Source organism: Aythya marila (genome assembly GCF_965140915.1).
Source record: "Aythya marila genome assembly, chromosome: Z".
Classification (NCBI taxonomy): domain Eukaryota; kingdom Metazoa; phylum Chordata; class Aves; order Anseriformes; family Anatidae; genus Aythya; species Aythya marila.
In genome coordinates, this window is record NC_139080.1 from 69,908,399 (window position 1) to 69,927,524 (window position 19,126).

The following is a 19,126-nucleotide window of genomic DNA, read 5'->3' on the forward strand; positions in this document are numbered from 1 at the left end:
TGAGTGAGCTTTTTTTTTTTTTTCCTGGAGTTAAGCTGCCTTCACTAGTACTTGAATATCTGTTTTCTCAAGGTTTTAAACCCCCCTGCTTCTATATAAGCTTGATCACTCAGATTGGTCTAGTCTGTAAATGACACACTCTTCTGTTTTACATTTGTCCTAGGAGTGAAAAGCCAGCAGTGGTCAGAAGAGGCATCAATAATGTTTCGGAATCGAGTAGAGAAGAAACCCTTGGTGGCGCAGATACAGGCAATTAATGAAAGTACTAACTCTTGGGATCGAAAAATAGTGACTTACTTAGTGGACACGTCTCTTCCAGATACTGATACGTGGATTCATGACTTTGTGTCTCAAAGTCTTGCGGAACTTTCAAAAGCTGATTAATCACCACTTCTGAAATGTAGCGGCTCAGATTCTTTAGCAATAAAATAAATTAACAGGCTTTGAAGAGAAATGTAACTTCTTACATTGCCTTGATGACATGAAGGGTATGAACTTGCAAAATGTGTGTTCAGTGAAAAAGATTTGTTTAACAAGTTTGGGTTATATTGACTTCAGGTTGACTTTATGAAAAATTGCACTTTTGTTTACCACTGAAATGCTAGAGTTTGGGTGAAAATACTAAAAAAAGTTATTTATCAATAAAACAATGGTGACTTGTTCTTGTGATCTTTCCCTGAGTGGGGGGGAGGCATGTGTCATAACTATTAGTCGGTACTTCTAACCATTACTGGATACTACTCCTGTTTTTTGTTTGTTTTTTTTTTTTTTTTTAGCTAGAATTTTTATTGCTTGGGAAAGAAGGAAGCAGTCCTCAATGTTTTTTAATTTAGTGACTGAGGTGTGCATTTTTGATGGGTTTTTCCCCCTTCCTTAGCCTTCTAAGAATTGAATAGTTGAAAATGCCTTGTTTGGGGCAGGGAAGTTTGCCTGGGATTATAGGGCCTAGCTTTCACAGAAGGGTATGGACTTCCCTGTGCTTACTAGTCTGGTTGCTGTTTGTTAGGAATGATACTGCTTTTCTGAATTCTACCCCATTTCCTCTGCTTGCTAAATTCAAGGCATTCCTTTCCCTCCTTTTCTGATAATTTGCTTTCTTACTTGTTTCTGAGAAACTTTAAACAACTGCTTTTCCCACGAGGCAGGAGCAAACAATGTCCCGTCAGCACGCAGATGATTGCTTTGAACGCAGTATTTTTGCCTCCCTTCAGATTGCGAGGACCTTGGAAAATTTAGAGGTGGTGTAGACATTATAGTTGATGGCCTGCTGCCTGCATGGGTAAGGGAAAATGGACAGAAACATGCGGTGCCTGTGTAACAGCAAGATGGGAGAAAATGCCTGCGGATATTCTGAGCTACTTTAACACAAATTGCTAGTTAACATGGTCCTGCCCATAGTTAAGTGTGCAGAGGTGAGATTCTCAAGTGTACTCGATGAGATGGAAGTCGTGTTATGCCTGAGAGCATTCAGTAGCCCACTGCTCCTTCCCGTCCTCAGAACCCGCAGGGTAGTCTCACCCACTCACCCACCCTGGCTCTGGCATCAGCACAGGTGCCCTGACTGAAGGTGAAACATAACACAATGTCTCAGCTAAAACTGTGTGAGGCAGGCTCGTCTTATCAGCCAGCTGTTTCTCCAGTAACTGCCTGGGTTCCCTTCAGGAGCTCCCTGCAGTAAGTGACCACTGGGGTTGGAAGCAGTGGGTGACATTGTACTACAAAGAAAAGAAAGCCAGAGACTGTTGAGCCCAGCACCCAAAGACAAATGCAAAAGGACAGTATTGTCTGCCTCTCTGGGTTGCCAATCTGTCTAACCTCTTAAGAATTCCACTGATTTTTTTTTATTTTTATTTTTTTGCATGCAACACTGCATGTTACCTGGCATATACAGCTTCTGGTTGCTGTTTTAGCAAGGTCACTATCAGGCCTAAAAGAGCTTTCATCTGCTTTTAATTAATCATTCTTCCAGGATTTTTTTATAGTTTCTCCTTCCTCAGCTGCAAAGGTGATGAATGTAGGTGAAAGAATCAATGTGATCTCCAGCTGCTGTAGGATAAACATTGATGCAAAAGAGTTTTCTTTCTACGTAGGACTGCTGCTGAGCCAAAAAATCCGGATGGTGTGGGTCATTAGGATGAGAAAAGCTCTTTCCTGAGGTTCTGAAGAATGGGAGAGCTTTCTTGTGTGCCTAAGAGCATATGACACCTACACCTGCAAGCTTGCAAATGTTGCTGGAAAAGTTTAATGGCACAGGGTAATTTTGTGGAGCTGTAGTGAAGTTGGTCGGGTTGTTCGAAGAATACCCAGACTGTTTGCACACTGTGAGGCCTGTTGTTGGCCAGTAGTAGACGTGCACCTGCAAAGTGATGGCATGGAGCAGACCTGGGATTTACACTTGTAGTAGCAGGGGGAGCAGCCTGGTAGATGCTCAGGGGATGTAAGATGCTTTTTGAGCTGCTTGTCTTATCCTCCTAGGGTATGAGGATACATACCTTCACTGTCTCCCTGGTTATAGCTGGCTGCTCCAGAGTCTAAAAAGCCCAGACACGAAGCAAGAACATTCATTCAGTCTCACTGCCTTTGCACTGGAGCTGCTTTGTGCGGTGCCATGGGACAGAGAACAGGTACCAGAGAAACAAGAGTGCTTCCTACCTGATCAAACCCAGGAGCACTTTCCCTGTGGTGAACTAGTTCCTGTATATGATAATGTCCTGGTTTTGGCTGTTATTTTTCTGGGCTGTTATTTTTCTGAAGTCATTTTATATTTTCTGAAGATATTTTTCTTCCTTGGAGCTGCTGTGGCGCTGTGTTTTGGATTTGGGACGAGAGCAATGCTGATAACACACCGATGTTTTGGTTGCTGCAGAGCAGTGCTTGCAGAGAGCCAAGGCCCTCGGTTTCTCACGCCGCTCTGCCAGCGGGCGGGCTGGGGGTGCAGCAGGAGCTGGGAGGGGACAGAAGCAGGACAGCTGACCCAAACTGGCCAAAGGGATGTCCCGTGGCATCCAGGGCACTGTGTCATTATCTGGGGGCTGCTGCTGCTTGGGGAGCGGATGGATATCAGCCAGGGAGCGGTGAGCCATTTCACACCTTTTTACTTTTTTTTTTTTTTTCATTTTCTTTGGTATTTTCCTTCTTTCATGCTAAACTCTTCTGGTCTCAACCTCCAAGTTCTTGCACTTCTTTTGCCTTTTTCCATTTTCTTCCACTCCCTGCTGCACTGGGGGGGGGGGGAGCTGCTGGGGTTAACCCACATCAGTCTGCACCCAGCGTGGGGCTCAGAGGGTTGGGGTGTTGGTGTGACAGAGAGAACAAAACTGTTTATAGCATGATATAATAATGATATTTGTTTAATAATTGCTGCCTGTAATGCTGATCTATTTACTCACGACATTGTTTTATGCATCCCCTTCCTCGCTGTCCGCGCCGCTCACCTCCGGGGGCTGGCTGAAGGCTGGCGGCGGTGCTGCCAGCTCGCTGCACTGCCCGACCCTCGCTTATCTCACGATAATCACACGATAATCACACGATACAAGCGCTCAGCCATCGGTGCAATCCCCCAGTTGTGCTTCACCGCAGCCTCGGTGCGTGGAGCCCACGGGGGGGCTCCCTTGCGGGGCAGGGGAAGGGAGGGGAGGGGAGGGGAAGGGAAGGGGAGGGGAGGGCGGCTCCGAGGGGAGTTGCCGTGGCTCTGGGGAAGGGGTGGGCGGCCGGGGGCCTCTCCCCTCCCCTCCCCGCCCCGCTGGGTGCCGGGCCGGGCCGTGCCGTGCTGTGCCGGGCCGGACCCCCGCCCCCCGGCTCGGCTCGGCTCGGCGCGGTGCTGCGGTAAGCGGGCACGGCTCGGATCTGGGGGTCGGGACGGGTTGCCGAGGGGCTGCAGCCTGTCCCCCCGGCATGGGGCACCTGCTGCGGGTGGAGGAGCCTCTGCCCGTGCCCCCCGGGGGCTGTCAGGGCTCCTCTCCCCCTGCCCTTCCTCGGGCACGGCTGGGCTGGGGGTCGCTGCCGGGGGGCTTTTCGGCCCTGGGCGCGCAGAGCCTTGCCCCCTCGCCCTTCCTCTCTGCTGCCTTCCTGACGTCTTTCTGTACAAATCCTGGTGGTTTGTGTTTTTTTTTTTTGGTGAACACCTGCTTAAAGTTGTGGTGGGCTCAGCCCTGTGCGGGTTCAGTGTGCTGCGCGTGCGGTTTGTTGTGGTGCCTCCTGCGCCGCCCGAGCCAGGAGTATGGGTAGGTTTAATTAAAAGTAACCAGAGATCAACGCTGCGGGCTTGGGAAGGCACCGAGGACACGCCTGGTGGAACGGACCTGTGGAGAACCGGGTTGATCCTCTCCCAAACTCCCAGAAGTGGCCGGAGGAGCATCCAACACACGGCTCCGTGCCTGCGGGACATCTCCCCCCTGGACAGGGACGGAGATGGAGGTGCACGAACACAGCTCCTCACGGTCCGTCAGCCTCCAGGTCGGGGTCCCCGGGACCTCCTGCCTCCCAGCTCTGCCCCTGATAAGCCCCTGATAAGCGAGGCATCGCGCCCAGGTGGCGAGTGGCAGGAATGTGGGGACGGCGGGCGGGCGCGCCAGGGGAGGCCGAGCCTCCCAGCAGATGACGGCTCTAAATTTAAGGGCTCGCTGTCGAGCCGCTACGCGTTAATGTGCCCTTTCGTGGGCAGGCTAAAGATAATTTTCCTATCTGGAGCCGCAGCTGCCTTACAAGTCCTGCAGGAAGGAGCGCTCAGGTCTGCAGCCTCGTGGGGATTCGCAGGGCTCGGAGGGACTCGGCGGTGCTGCAGGTCTCCTCTCCCTCCTGGCCGCAGCAGTGCCACGTGCACGGTGGTGCTCCTAAGGGTGGGTGAGCTGCAGGCTTTACCACCTGTGGCTTATTGCCCCCCAAAGAGATGAATTGCCTGGGATGTTGTGTTAACACCCTGCATTGCTTGGGTGTCCCCAGCCAGAGCCCCGTGCTGATACATCCCCGTGATACCCTGTGAGCCCATGGTGGGGCGAGGTGCTCCCGACATCACTGCTCTCCTGGCCCTGGGTCGCTATGTGCATCTGGAAGTGGGCAGGGGGGCCCTGAGCAATCTGACCTGGCTTCGGAGCCAGCCACGCTTTGAGCATAAATCTTGCGCAAGTCTGAGTCCGTGAGAGCCAGCGTTCCCCCGCCAGCAGGGCTGCAGGGTCATGTTTCATGCATTCACGGCTACGCTCCGTGTTTTCGTTTCAGGTCCTCTTTCGGCGTGAGAGTGATATTCACCGGACTGCTCTAAGATGTCTTACAGAAAGGAGCTAGAGAAATACCGGGACCTGGATGAAGACAAGATTCTTGGTACCCTGACGGAGGAGGAGCTCAGGCAGTTGGAGAATGACCTGGAAGAGCTGGATCCTGATGTAAGTCGTCTTGAAATGAGGCTTGGGAGGTGGTAAATACCACGTAGCTGTGGGCAAATGTGCTGCATTAGTATCCTGTACCTCGGTGGGGTCCTTTGCAGAGCCTCTACTCGGTGCAGGGATGGGACAGGCTGGCCCCAGACGGGCAGGAGCAGTTGTGCTCCTGCACCGTGAGCACAGGCTCTACGTGGGGCTTTGTTTTTTGCCGTGTCCCCCTGCCCGAGCCCAGCATGCATGCCGTGGTGTGACCAGCACTGTACTGGTCTCTGGCCCAATGATTAAATTACCAGGCTTTTGGAGTAAAACCTGCTGATAGTTTTGGTGTTGTACACCGCTTTTCGCAGCAGGGTGCTTGGGCTTACACCGTCCTGACACCCTTATATTTTAGGAAGACCTGCCTTGATATTTAGGAACCTGTGGGAATCACTACTTCTCATCAGGCCACATTCAGGCAGTGTTTTGGGTTTTGTGGGCTGGGTGCTTTTTTTCGCAGCAAACTCCAAATGGCCAGTATTCTCCTGTCTGCAGTCAGAAAAGCAAACCCCTGAGTTCTGCAAACTGGGCCGGTTGCTTTCTAGCCTCCCAACATCATCTGGAGCTGCACAAATGCAGATGCTGGGCCTGCTGATGCCAAACAGCGAAAACATTTTTGGAGGCAAGGCTGTGCTGTGGCAGGGGCTGCGCGGAGCCAACTGGCAGGCCTTTGGGTTACGGCAGCGTTAGATGATGAGGCTGGGCACTGCCAAGTGAGAAATTGTTCCTGCAACGTGCGGTTAATGTTTCGGGGGGAAATGATGGGCAGTGCAGATTGCATCATCAGTGCTTTTAATTGCAGCGTCAACACGGGAGAGTAATTAAGAGGTGGCAGGCTGCCTCCCAGCATTGTGTCTGTGTGGTGGTGGGCTGGTTACAGCTGGCCCAGGAGATGCGGAGATGGACAGGGTTCCGTGAAAGGTGTGAAGAGGTAAAATAATGGTGACAGCCCGTCCGTGCAGCTGTGGCCTGGGTACCCGAGCTGCATCCTCACCTTGCACAGCACGAAGCCTGAGGAAGAGAGCTGTTCCTTACGCCTCCTGGCTGGTGCGTTAGTGGTGCGCTGCTGAGTGGCCCACCAAGGTTGGCTGTGGCTAATTACTTGCTATTAGTAATCGTTCTTCCCAGGCTTTTCACTGAAACAGATTTAAATTACAGTGAATTACTGAGGTGGGCACAGAAAAGTCGGCGTCTTGTTGAAAATCACCTTGGGCGTCTTAAAGAAAACAAATGTTGCCTTCTGTCCAGCAGAGCTTTAAAGAACACGCTTAGTGTCAGATCTGGGAACAGACTTATTGCATTAAGGCTGTTCTATATTTAAATATAAGCAGGTGCTTACGTGCCGTATGTGTCAGGCACAAAGCAACTTCCTGCGGCGGCTGACGTGGCTGAGTAACGAGGAGACAGCTTGGAAAAAAGGGCTGGGGCTCTGGGGCTGTGGAGCTGCAGGCACCACCACCCTTCTGGCCTGTGGACCACCACCACTCTCTGCTGGAAAGACGTGGGGATTTTTCCAGGCTGATGTTCATGGGACCAGTGGGCACAGCCCCCACCTCCAGTGGGGTCCTCTGGCCCGTGGACAGACGGATAGGGAGGAGATCTGCTGAGCTTAGGAGGTATCAAAGGTGGTGAGCACGTGGGAGGAGGCTATAGGAAGAGCAGGAGGGGATGGCTGAGAGCCCCCAGAGAGAAGGACGGAGCTGCTGTTGTGGAGAAGCATCCACCTGGCAGCGTGGAGATCTTGCCGTGGAGCTGGTGTCTGAAATCTCGTGCTGGGGGAGGGAAGGAGCATTGTGTCTTAGCAGAGACGGGAGCCACTGGGGCTGGATGGAGACAGGTTCTGAGACTTTGAGAAGTCCAGCAAGTGGAAGAAAGGCGGTGCAAGAGGAGAGGTGGGTAGGGGTGAGTGTGTGAGGGATGGAGGCCTGCAGAGATGACCCGTGTTTCTCCCCCCGTGCCCAGAACGCGCTGCTGCCGGCGGGGCTCAGGCAGAGGGATCAGACGCAAAAGCCACCAACTGGCCCGTTCAGAAGGGAAGAGCTCATGGCCCACCTGGAAAAGCAGGCAAAAGATGTTAAAGACAGAGAAGACTTGGTTCCTTTCACAGGCGAAAAGAGAGGTATGGTCACCCCTCACAGCCCAGCGCGAGCACCTGGGCATGTCAATACTGCACAGCCCCCAGTGCAGCCTTCCTCAAGGCTTCCTGCCCCTTCTTAGCGATCCCTGTGCCTTGCTGAGGGAGAGCTTGTTTTAAAGCATTTTTATTAAAAAAAAAAAAAGAGTTCTCCTTGAATGATGCAAACAGAAAGATGTCACTGAGCCCCATCAGGAAGATGTGGCAGCTTTGAGCATGCCTGAGCCCGGCTGTGGTCACCAGCCTGGCCAGCACGGCAGCAGGAGGCAGCGCTCAGCCAGAGGCGTTTTGGGTTTTTCAGCTTCTGTGCTGAGTTAATTATACTTCAACCCGATGCGATCTCAGACACGTTAAACATCGTTTCACCTGCGACAGGCTGCTGAGTGAAGGCACGGTTTGTATCGAGTGCCAGCCAGAGACGGCGAATTACATTTTTATTCTACAATATACACATCATATGTATGCACATATAAATATATTATATATATTTATGTATAAAATACATATATTTTTAAATTACACGCTGCCTATTTTTGCAGAGCAGCTGTGGCCCCTCCGGCAGGAGATGAACGGTTTCGCCCGGCGCCGTTTATAGCCGCCTCCATCTCTCTCCGGGAGAGCCCGCCGCGCAGTTGCTTCTTCCTTGGGGCTAAATTTAGCTGCCTCTGCGTCTGCACAGCCCCGAGCGGCTGGATTGTTGTTTCTCCCCTCCGGTGTTGCTGACTCTGGTTTCAGAGAGGGGACGAAAATAGCCCCGGCTGGTATGCCAGGCCCTGCGCTCGCTATCTCCCTGCGGCGATGCGGGGCTGCTGCAGGATGCTGCCTGCCCCGCTGCTGGTGTCTCCTCACAGCCTCCTCCTGGCCAGCCGTGGTGGAGGTGTCCCTGCCCAGCACGTGTCCACCTTCAGAAAGCCCAAGGGTGGCAGAGGGGAGCTCTGCTTGCTGCTTGTCCCTGCTCTGCTCGTGGTGGGGTGGCAGTGCCCTGAGGGACAGCACTGGATCCAGGCCGCTGGCCTCCCTTGGTCCACCCAAGTGTTGGCAAACCTGCATCCCTTTTACATTTCTGTGAGGCAGCCTTCAAAGAAGTGAAGTCCTACCGCATCAGGCTGTGCTTTCAGAGCACCATGCACTGGAAAGTCGCTCTGTATGAAAGTAACACAAGGGCTGCTGCAGGTGCCACCACCACACTGATACAAGCATCCTGCTCCACAGCCAGAGGTGCCTGGCCCATTGCCCCCTGTCACACTGCAGCAGGACACGGACCTGCTAACAGGAGGGAGTTCTTCATCTGCTCCGATCTTTTATCTAGGTCCTTGTGCCCCCCTGCCCTTTCCGCCCCGCTCTGTGGCGGTGGGACGGGTGCTGTGGCTGTGCTGAGCGTGACCTCACTTTGCATTTGCAGGGAAAATTTGGATCCCCAAGGAGAAGCCGATGGATCCTGTTCTGGAAAGCGTGACTCTGGAGCCGGAGCTGGAGGAAGCCCTCGCTAATGCCTCTGATGCAGAGCTCTGTGACATTGCTGGTAAAACAGCTACACGTGACTCGGGGTTTGAGTTATTTAGCTACTGATTTATCTTTGCTCTTTTGTGGGACGTGAGCTATTGAGCTCTCTGCTGTTTATGTGAATGCCGTCGGTTTTGACAGGATTTGTTTCTTCGTAAAAAAGGAAACATATATTTAGAGTTACTTCCAGCCCAGCACCCCCGTGTGATTCACTCAGGAGCATGGACCGGAGCTGAGGAGGGAGAAGCAGGATTTATCCACGGGCTCTTTGTTTCTCTTTTCTCTGCCACTGCACCTAGCAAATTGCAGCCCATCGCCCATCTCCTTTGGGAACACAGCTCCCTTTAAGCCAAGCCCTTGGGAAACAAATCAAACAGACCCAGTGAAACATGAATTTCTTGTTCTATTAATGGAGCTGTCAGGCTGGGGTCTTTCAAAGCATGGTGCCATTCAGTGGAGCAGCCAAGCCCCGTGCAAACCAAGAAGGACAGGCATGGTCCCTGCTCTGAGGGGTTCAAGCCTCTTATTTTGGTTAAATTCAAGCACTGCCCCATTGCTGCTTTGAAGGCTGCAGTGTCTGAGTGGAGGAGACCCCCAGGAAGCCTCCTTGCTTGCTGCTTTAGAGAATGCAATGTTGGTATCTTGGCAAAGGCAGCAGCATGGACATAGCTCTGCGGCTGAGACAGGAAATGCCTCGACCAAAGCAGTGTATGAACACCTCTCGGTTGCTTTGCCAGGCTCACATCCCATGCTGGTCTAGCTCCCGATGGGTAATTCAGTGCTTCTGGCTTCCTCCTCCAGTTCTGTCTCCTTCTGATGTCCGTGCTCTGCAGCAGTGTCCTCCCTGCTGTGAGACAGCCTGTAGGATAACCACACCACACAGACATCTTCCTGATAACCATCCTCAGGCTCAGAAATGCATTTCTGCACGAGGGCTTCCAATGCACTTGCCCTGGCTGAGCATTGCATCTCTTGGTTTTGCTATTTCACTCTGCTCCTAACATCCTGTAAGGCACTTCTCTCTAAAACCCATCTGTCTAAGCCCCAGACCTGTGAAGCAATTACTTTCACCTAGAAATGCTGCTGAGGGCACTTTGTTCTGCAGGCCTGGGGAGAACACACTCGAGAGCTGATGTGATACAAGCTGTGCTGAAGGCTCAATATTGACAGTGTTGCTTTTCTGAGTTTGCCAAGGCTGTGAAACAGCTCCTGCCTATTTAGCAGGGCTCGCTGTCAGCCGTGGCACATTGGCTCCCTTCCTTGGCAAGCCCGGTAGGACAGTTCTCGTGGGTGGCTCCCAAAAAGTCCTGGAAGGGTTTATGTGCCTTTGGTCCACTGAGGGAGGCAGAGATGGGATGTCTTCATTTGGCTTGTGTGCTCATGGATAATGCACGGTAAGCACCAGACTTGACAATGCTGCAGGTCACTGTCATCTACCAGCATGAACTCTACCTCAGAAAGAGAGCAGAAGGGCAAAGCCACATGGCTGTAATAGCAAATCCTTCCCCTGCTTGCAGCCCAGGTGTTTACAGTCCTGGCTGGTAGAGGGTTTTTGTTGTCGCACCAAGCTGCACATGGGGGGGTGTCCAAAGTGCTGAGCCTGCGAGTTACTTTTGGTCTTTTATTTGTTTTAACCACTGTGCCCATCCTGAGGTCAATACTTGTTCATATGTGCCTGTATACGACAAGTGTCCACATGCCTGCATTTTTCTGCAGGAAGTCGTATAGTTATTTTAAAATAATAATAATAATAATTTAAAAAATCTCAAAACCTGGCATGGCACGTGCCCAGGTGAGCGGGATGATGAGGATGTGCAGACTCCTGCTGGCCTGGACCCTGAGATTAAATCCCGGTGATGGCATTTATTTTTTTTTTCAGTTTTGTCTTCCCCGCTGTGTTTTCACATGACGCTGAGTTGAGGCTGGTGCTGGGAAGCCTTGGCTGTTTGTTTGCTGTCCTTGCAGCATTCCTCTTCTCTGAGTCAAGCTGTACTGGCATGAATAAGGGTGCATTTGAGCCCTGTTGTGTGTCTGTGACAGCTGGGGGTGGTCCCACCTTTGTGCCTTGCTTTGTGCCGGTACAGAAAAATGCAGTGTGCTGCTGACCCCATCCTGGGCAGCACGGGCACGAGTGTGTTCTCCTGGCTGTGGAGCCCGCAATAACTCGAGGTTTTTCTCCTTTCCTTTTGTCTGCAGCCATCCTTGGCATGCACACCTTGATGAGCAACCAGCAGTACTACCAGGCACTGGGGAGCAGCACTATTGTGAACAAAGAAGGGCTTAACAGTAAGTGATCCAGAGCGCGCCGCAGGCTGCAGCCTTTCCCTGCCAGCTTGGACACAGAGGCAAAGTGGGAATTATTTTTAGGCTGAGGGTTGGGCTTTTATTTTCGCTGGACTCCTGCCACCCCTGCCACACTCGTGTGTGAGCAAAGACCCCTTCCTTGGCTGGCACGCGAGTGCTACAGCTGTCCAGCTCTGGGCTGGTGCCTGCCAGGGAGGTGCTTCCTCTGCAGTCTGCCATCTCCTGGTGTTTGCTGGGGAGATGGGATGTTGCCCCTTCCCAGGGGAGCCGTGTGGGTGGAGGCGATTCCTCCCAGAGACAATTCACACCTCACCTAGGGAGATTGCCTGGAAATGTTAATCCCCTTTGAGCAGAAAAGGTGTCTCCTGGGCAGTTGTTCCTGCCAAAATCATTTCTTGCTGCCAAAAGTCAAGCACATCACTTTCCAAAGGAGGTGGGAACATTTATTCTGACTTTCCAAACGAAACCTGAGAGGAGAGGACAGGAACCCCTCAGAGGAGTGGTGGTGACGTCCTGTGCTCCCAGAGCTTGCCTGGCTGAGGAAGCTGCTGCACCAGATCATCCCCGATCCCCACTCGGACACTGAGCCATTGACCACAACCCTTTGGATGCAGCCATCCAAACACGGGTGGCATGCCTGCCACTGGCTCTGGTCCCTGACAGCACGTAGCAGCAAGCACCAGCTGCCCTGTGCTGGTTGCCCCCAGTGCCAGGCAGCATTTCAGGACACAGATGAGTGTGGGTAGGTCTGGCAAGAGCTTGTGCAGTCTTTTGTCTCGTGTCTGCCTCTCAGGTCGTACGTTCCTCCCAGTGCTGCTCCGGGAAGGCAGGCAGCACACCTAAGGGGGATGTGCTGCTGCTCTGGCTAATTCTGGTTTTGCCCATCTTGCTTTTCACTTTGCAGGCGTTATTAAACCCACACAGTACAAGCCCGTTCCTGATGAGGAGCCGAACTCGACGGATGTGGAAGAAACTCTGAAAAGAATCCAGAACAACGATCCTGACCTTGAGGAAGTCAACTTTAACAATATCATGGTATGTCCTGCTCTCCTCTCCCACCAACTGCACCGCACAGAGGGCAGAGCCCAAGCCTGCTTTGCTGCGCAGGGTATTAATGCCATACCACTGTATGTAGCCAGGCAAGAAGCCCCAGCGCTTCCCACCTTTTGGGCAGGAGGCATTGCTGCCTGCTGTGGGACAACGACGTGGAGCTGGTGGCAGGAGAGTGCCGTCAGCTGCCTGGAGGAGCCATGTGCTCTCTGCACTGAGGGCGGGTGCAGAAAACCACCTCCAGCCTGTCTGGTTTGAAGTGTTCCGAGTTGTTGTAGTGGTTTCGTCAGTCACATTTGTTGGAGGGGATGTTCCTGTAAGGTAAAACGGTGGGAGGAAAATGGCTTCTTAATCTTGACACTTGCCAAGCAAATATGAAGAAACCTCCCTTCTTGTACGTAACCCAGTCCACCTCCCACCCGTCCCTTCCTTGGGGCTCCTTTTCTTCTTGTAGAAAGCAAACCAGGACACGGCACCACTTTTTACGTGGCCTCTGGGTACATACATATACTGAAAAATACAGCTGCTGTCTGTCCCCTGGCTTGAGGACCCCCAGCCCATGGGGTTTGCTCAATGATGATGCGTTCATACGGCAGGAATGTTAACAGCATGTGCGTGTTAAAAACACCTGTGCCATGCCACCTGCACCCTTCTGTAGCATAAATGTTTTTTACCTTCATGTGCTTGACACCAGCCATGTGATCTTGCAGATGAAAAGGCCTGCATCTGACAAGAGTACCTAAAATGTTCAATAAGCAAAAAGTACTCATTTTGCTGAACTCAGAATAAGCATAGATGTATTTTCTGGGCTGGGACCTAGTATGGCAAATGTTAGCCAGAAATACATTATTTTATAGCAACATTTACCTTGTTTTACGTTGCTTTGTTACAGTCAGAAGTGACTGCAGTTTGTTCTACAGGGAGATCATTTCAGGTCTTTCTGGATCAGGCCCTGTAGGTAGAAATTTTCCATAACATTACATGGCTGTTGCTCAGTGCTGTCATTTATACTTAACAGCACAGGAGCAGTGCTTTGTAGGCTCGTGGATCCTAGCTACACACACCCCCGTGAGCCCGTGTTCACAAGTAGCTGAGTTTCTAGGTAATTAAATTAAGCAGCAGAGACGTTGCATCTTGAAATTAAGGGAGTGAGCTATCAGCAGAGTGGGAAACGGGATGAAGACATCGCCACAGTCCTCAGGATACGTTAATTATAGCTAGAGAACTTGAAAAAACATGCATCAGCCCCTTCCTAAATTACCTCAGTCTGGTGTCGATCTCAATAATAATTTTGAAATACTATTTAAATGTATTGCATATCCTTTGTATAGATGGTGACCTAACTCTGGTTTTCTGCGTTTCTTTTCACAGAATATCCCCATACCAACTTTAAAAGCCTGTGCTGAAGCACTGAAGACCAACACCTATGTGAAGAAGTTCAGCATTGTTGGAACGAAGAGCAACGATCCTGTTGCTTTCGTAAGTGTGATGCCACACAGTGTCAGCTGCTTGTGACAACGTTGTGACAGGGCTTGTTCTTGGGCAAGGTGTTTTTGGAGTCACACACTTGCTGCTTCGTCACAGCTAAGTCACACTGGGCACGTTCTGCACCTCAGGTTTTTGGTGCAGGTGTTTCAGTCACAAGCAGTAATGAAAGCCAGAACCAAACCTCAGTTCCTTCACTTCCCTTTTCAGCTGTGGAGGTTTCAGTTGTTTATTCCAGAAGACAGCCCTTTAGTCCCACTAGGTCTGATATTTGCCTGTGGGATTCTTCCAGAAGAAGAGTGGTGGGCAAGAGGAGGCAGGGCTGACCCCCTGCCACCACCATGCTGGCTTCACAAGGAGAAGGGCTGTCACCTTTTGGGGTGGAGTTAAATATTGATCTGTACGAGGCATTGCCGTGCCCTCCAGCACACTCAGGTGCAAGAATACCCCAGGAACAGGAGGGAATCCCCTTTGCCACCAGGTCCCCCAGGTATCCCCCAGAGCAGAGGGGCTCCGGGGTGCTCTGGCCCTGCTTGTCTCATGCCAGCTCTTCCTGCCCACCTCTGCCCGCAGGCGCTGGCTGAAATGCTGAAGGTCAACAGCACGCTGAAGAGCCTGAACGTGGAGTCAAACTTCATCTCTGGGGCCGGCATCCTGGCTCTCGTTGAATCGCTCCAGGGCAACACAGCCCTGGAGGAGCTTCGGATTGACAACCAGGTAAAGCGCAGGTGGTCAGGAGCTCTGGTCAGGGGAAGATGTCCTGTTTGCTGGATGGAGGTCAAGTGGCTGGACAAGGTGGAGGGTGACCTAAGGTGGCTGTGGGCTTAATGGTTACTTAGTAAAAATGAAATTTGTACTGCAGTGCAGGGAAGGAGCAGATAAGACGGCAGGAGGGCTGTAGAGTGTGCAGCAGTACAGATGCCTTGGCAAGTTTGGTTTCTCCAGAAACCAAACCAAGGGGTGGACGTGAAGCGGCTGAGCCATGAGGAGCTCTGGGGCAGGCGACTGTGAGGTCAAGATGATAGGATCTCCAGGCTCCTCTTCACTGCATGTCTCTTCAAGAAATAGTCTTTGGGCAAGACGACTTGTGTGAGGTGTGTGCTGGAGGAGCTGGAGCCACTGGGCTGTACCAGGAGCAGGCCAGCAGGCGTCCCAGCAGTGCCATGTCAGGGATGCTGGATGGAGCAGCGGATCCAGAAGGAGGGGAGGGGGTAAGGTGAGCAGATCCCTGCTCCTGCTGAACGCCCTCTGACCCAACCAGCTCGGCAGGGGCTGTGGGACTCGCTGCATCTCCAGGCAGGGGGGGGACAGAGGTGGGCAAGCTGCCTACAACAATAAAATATTTAAGATTAAGAGTCTCAAGCATCCCGCACATAGCCAGGGAGAAGCAGAAGCTGGTCCTTCCCTGAGCCAGCTGGTGGCAGCTGAGGGCTGTGGGTGAAGTGACAGCAGCAACAGGAGGACACCTTCACTCACCTGCTTCTCCGTTCTCTCCTTCCAAAGAGCCAGCCCCTGGGCAACAAAGTGGAAATGGAAATTGCGAGCATACTGGAAAAAAACACCACCCTGCTGAAGTTTGGGTACTGTTTCACCCAGCAAGGTCCCCGGCTCCGCGCGTCCATTGCCATGATGAACAACAACGACCTCAGTGAGTGGGGCGGAGGGCAGAACCTTGCTAAAAAGAGTTAAAAAATGGGGTGTGGGGGGTGTGCTGGAGTCAGATACCAGCTCTTGAGGGGCCCGGTGATGCTGGTTGTGCTCCAAACCCAGAGAACACTGGAGCCCAGACCCCCAGGAGGGAGGGTTTCTGGCCATAAGGGAGGGTCTCGATGTGAAGGAGTGCGGGCTGTTAATGTGCTTGGGCAGCAACGTGCATGATGTGGCACACAGGTTGCGAGCTGACAGCACTTGTGATTCCTGCCAACTGCTCGTCTTCCTCCAGTTTCACTTCCACTTTAACGAGGAGATGAAAAATAGGAGAGCTGAACTTTGAAGGCAGCGGGGCTTGGCCCACCCCCATCAGCAAAGCAAACTGGAAGTTTTCTGGGGGGAGGTGGGGAGGCCACATGGCTTGGAGTTATATTTATACTCTCGACAAAGGGAGCAGAACTGCTCGTGAAGGGAAACGTGGGCCAGCCTGTAAAGTGCTGTTTCAGCTAGTTAACATGGCAGAGGCTTTCCACTGCTTGTCTTCAAGGTGCTGTAGAGCACTGGAAACCCGTCCAGTGGAGCGATATCGGAAGTGCCAGCACTGCTGGGTAAACAGGGTGGCTGTAAACATGACCTCCAAACACTCCTGAGGAAAGACCTGAGGTATAAATGCCAGTTGGCAAGGAACGGCGAAAAGCTGGAAACCTGTATTTTAATCCGCGGGAGGTTCACCACATACAGGGTCCTCTATTCCTCCATCCATCAGCTTCGGGCTTAAAAAGCGTGGAGAAATAGCTCCAAGTGGCTGTCGTACTTAAACAGACGATAAATATATGTATTTATTTTAATGAAAAGGCGGTCTTGCTTCAGACGGCACTGTGCTGTTATGAAACGTGGCCAAGCATAGAGCTACGTGCCAGTTCTCCACTAACCACACAGCATGCCTATTACCGTCCACTGGGCTATTCATTCTGCCTGCCACTGCATTGCTGGTCACTAGAGAGCTGCTCCGGGAAAGGCTTGCTGTTTTCCATCTTGTAGAGAAAGGTTTTTAATGAACGTAAATACACAGTGTTCAACTGAAAGATCTGGAGCTAATGTTTGAATTGTTCCTGCGTTGGAAGGAAGGAGCGTACAGCTTTGCCTCCCATGCAGCAGGTGTACGTTTTGCCTCTTTGGCCATTAAGATCTGCATTTTTTGTCTGATTCGGTTCTTGTTTGCAGCTCGCATTCATCGGTGTCATGGTCTCTGGCAATAGCTTCTCAGCTCTACACCTGGACAACGTATAAGTATAGAAAACTTTTATTTTCCTCCCTGCCAGCAATAGCTCTCTGCTGCACTCCAGCGCTCTTGCCTACCATCACCTGGTGCTGCCAGAGCTTGGTCTTGGTCCTGTAGCTTCTGTTCTCTGAGATGCCCTGTCTGAGCCAGCTGTGATGGCATTTACATTCATCCCCATGAGCTAACTTCTGCATCCCCTTTACACTTTTTTTTTTTTGCTTACACACAGTTCTTGAAAAGTCATAGACGTAGCTCTCAGAGCTGCAAATCAACTTTGAGAGTAGTTACAGAGCTGAGTTTAAGAGTAGTTACAGACCACGTTAACCATGATCCAAGGGCTGGAGGCACAAGGTATAAGTTTAAAAATTATGTTTTGTTTTTAATTTGAGAGAGTGATTATGAAAAACTAGCAGAAAAAAAATGTGGCATCTATCTCTTTCTGTCTTGTCCAATGTCAAATTTCCAAGACAACTGCATGAAATGCACTTGACTGTAGAATAAGGCAGGTGAGGCTCAAAGTAGCTTTTAGAGGTAACAAAGGGACGGAAACCTCAGCTTACTTCCCTTAATTTAAACTCTCTAGGGCTGTACCTGCTGCTTAGAGCTGGAACTCAGAGCTCGCGCTATTTCTCCTGGCAGAAATCATGCCTCCAAGATCTTTCTCACAGCGGGCAAGCCACACCTGCCATCCCCCTCCTCCCCCTGCCGCGACCGACTCCTCTTCCTCTTCTTTTTCAGTGAGGAAGAGCAGACTCGCGGAGCTGAACGGGCCCATCTTCCCCAAGTGCAGGACCGGCGTCTAGCCCCTGGCTGCGGCGGTCACCCCCAGTGCTCTCTGCTCCACTGTGGAAAGCCAAAGGCTGAAGTGCCTTGACAGCGTATGTGTGGTGCCTGGGTTCTGTTTTATGCACTAATGGTTTAAGTTAACTAGTGGCTGTAGTTGAAGATTTTTTATCCAGTAGGACTGTCAGTGTGTTCTGTAGAGTTGGAAACTATTCAAGCCAGGAACAGCCTGACAGTTTTACGCAATCGCAGTTTAGAGTACATCCCAGCGTGAAGGTGACTTAATTAACCTGGGACCTGACTTTTCTATAAACCTTTCTGCACGGTGTTTCGCATAGTTAGGATGTGGTATGCATGAGTGAAGGATTCAACTGTTTCACACAAATTACAGAAGTATTAAAAAAATACTTTATTTTTTTTTTTTTCGAAAATGATCTCAAATATCTATAGAGGAGCAACTACTTTAACAAGCACTTCTGCTGTCCAGAAACATGGCTGATTCCAGGAGCTGTGAATTGTATTTTTTTTACTGACAGTTGCTGAGTCAAGTAGCTGGAGATGCCGTTTCAAACGCATCCCTGTGTTTCTCAGAAAAGATTGATTCCCTACCCCTATCCCCGCAGCTAAATTTAAATTAAGGCCACCAATTATAAGACCCTCAAAAACTGACGTTGGAGGATGGGTTAATATTGTTCTATCCTGTGCGTGCCTGAATAAAAACACCAGCTTTATAGAGACCTGCTGCAAACACCAAGTCCCCAGAAATAGCCAAGCTAATCAGTAAGGGACTGTCCTCTCTTCTAGTCCCCACCCCTCTCAGTTACACGACCTCAAAAGCGTGTGTCCAGATTTTCACCGGCAACGAGTCAAATCCTCTCTCTCCACTGCTTTGTTGAGAAGATCCTGCCCATTAATTAAATTTTGTTACGCTGGGGATTGTTTTGCTTACTCTCCCCGCTAATATCTGCATAAATGCAACGCTGAACACTGCCATGTTTCCTGTTAGCAGAAACATCCTGGCTGTGAACTTAGGCTGCACACAGCCTGGCAGCTTTTTGTCAGCCCACCACCCATCCTCTAGCCTGGGAGCAATGCCCCCAGGAACACGCAGCTCTCAGGCGTGCTGTGGATTGAACCCAGCACTGTCCCAACCCAAACGCCTGCTGTTACCATGGCTGGGATCCTGGAGGCTCTCCTGGCAGACGTGTTGCTGTACTAAGGGCTTATTCTTGGTCTGATGTAAACACAGCCTAGCAAAGTACTAGAATTTGTCTGTACGCATCTGTTAAGAACAGAGTCCTGCAGCCTCTTGCATGTACTCCAGGAAAGCCCCCAGATTTCTACAGAGCTCGTGCGCAAATAGAGTTTGGCTCTGAAAAAATAAAGCAGAGAAACACTTTACTGTCAGCAATGTGGGAAACATACTTGTTGCTCTTCAAATCTTAATAAATATGCTAATGATGCCAAACGAAACGCTTTGCTATAGCTTCTTCCTCCTGCCCACCCCCCCAGCCCTGCAAA

The 19,126-nt window shown here is 51.2% G+C and overlaps 3 protein-coding genes across 6 annotated transcripts in view; 2 read left to right on the top strand and 1 right to left on the bottom strand.

The window, feature by feature from the left end:
* Positions 1 to 673, top strand: part of TDRD7 (tudor domain containing 7) — a 37,964-nt gene extending 37,291 nt beyond the window's left edge. For all 3 annotated transcript variants that reach the window (XM_082783087.1, XM_082783088.1, XM_082783089.1), the window contains exon 17: positions 164 to 673. In XM_082783087.1, coding sequence (XP_082639213.1) covers positions 164 to 384 — 221 coding nt within the window. In that variant the 3' untranslated portion in view covers positions 385 to 673. The remainder of the gene's footprint in view (positions 1 to 163) is intronic.
* The window catches only part of ACO1 (aconitase 1), a 340,782-nt gene that overhangs the window by 191,172 nt on the left and 130,484 nt on the right, over positions 1 to 19,126 (bottom strand). The gene's annotated exons all lie outside the window — the stretch shown is intronic.
* Positions 3,718 to 19,096, top strand: TMOD1 (tropomodulin 1). 2 transcript variants are annotated; one of them, XM_082783894.1, is made up of 10 exons: positions 3,718 to 3,825; positions 5,218 to 5,381; positions 7,377 to 7,533; positions 8,951 to 9,070; positions 11,248 to 11,337; positions 12,260 to 12,390; positions 13,777 to 13,884; positions 14,464 to 14,607; positions 15,394 to 15,538; positions 17,561 to 19,096. In XM_082783894.1, the coding sequence occupies exons 2-10, from the start codon at positions 5,262 to 5,264 to the stop codon at positions 17,623 to 17,625; spliced, it is 1,080 nt and encodes a 359-aa protein (XP_082640020.1). In that variant the 5' UTR covers positions 3,718 to 3,825; positions 5,218 to 5,261; the 3' UTR covers positions 17,626 to 19,096. The 2 variants fall into 2 exon arrangements, with proteins under 2 accessions (XP_082640020.1, XP_082640021.1); XM_082783895.1 differs by lacking the exon at positions 3,718 to 3,825 and adding an exon at positions 4,727 to 4,838.

Bases quoted from the DNA above. Each gene is read 5' to 3' on its own strand.
- TMOD1 (XM_082783894.1), top strand. From the start codon at position 5,262: ATGTCTTACAGAAAGGAGCTAGAGAAATACCGGGACCTGGATGAAGAC. The intron at 5,382-7,376 runs GTAAGTCGTCTT...CCCCGTGCCCAG, and splicing joins TGGAAGAGCTGGATCCTGAT to AACGCGCTGCTGCCGGCGGG. The intron at 9,071-11,247 runs GTAAAACAGCTA...TTTTGTCTGCAG, and splicing joins AGAGCTCTGTGACATTGCTG to CCATCCTTGGCATGCACACC.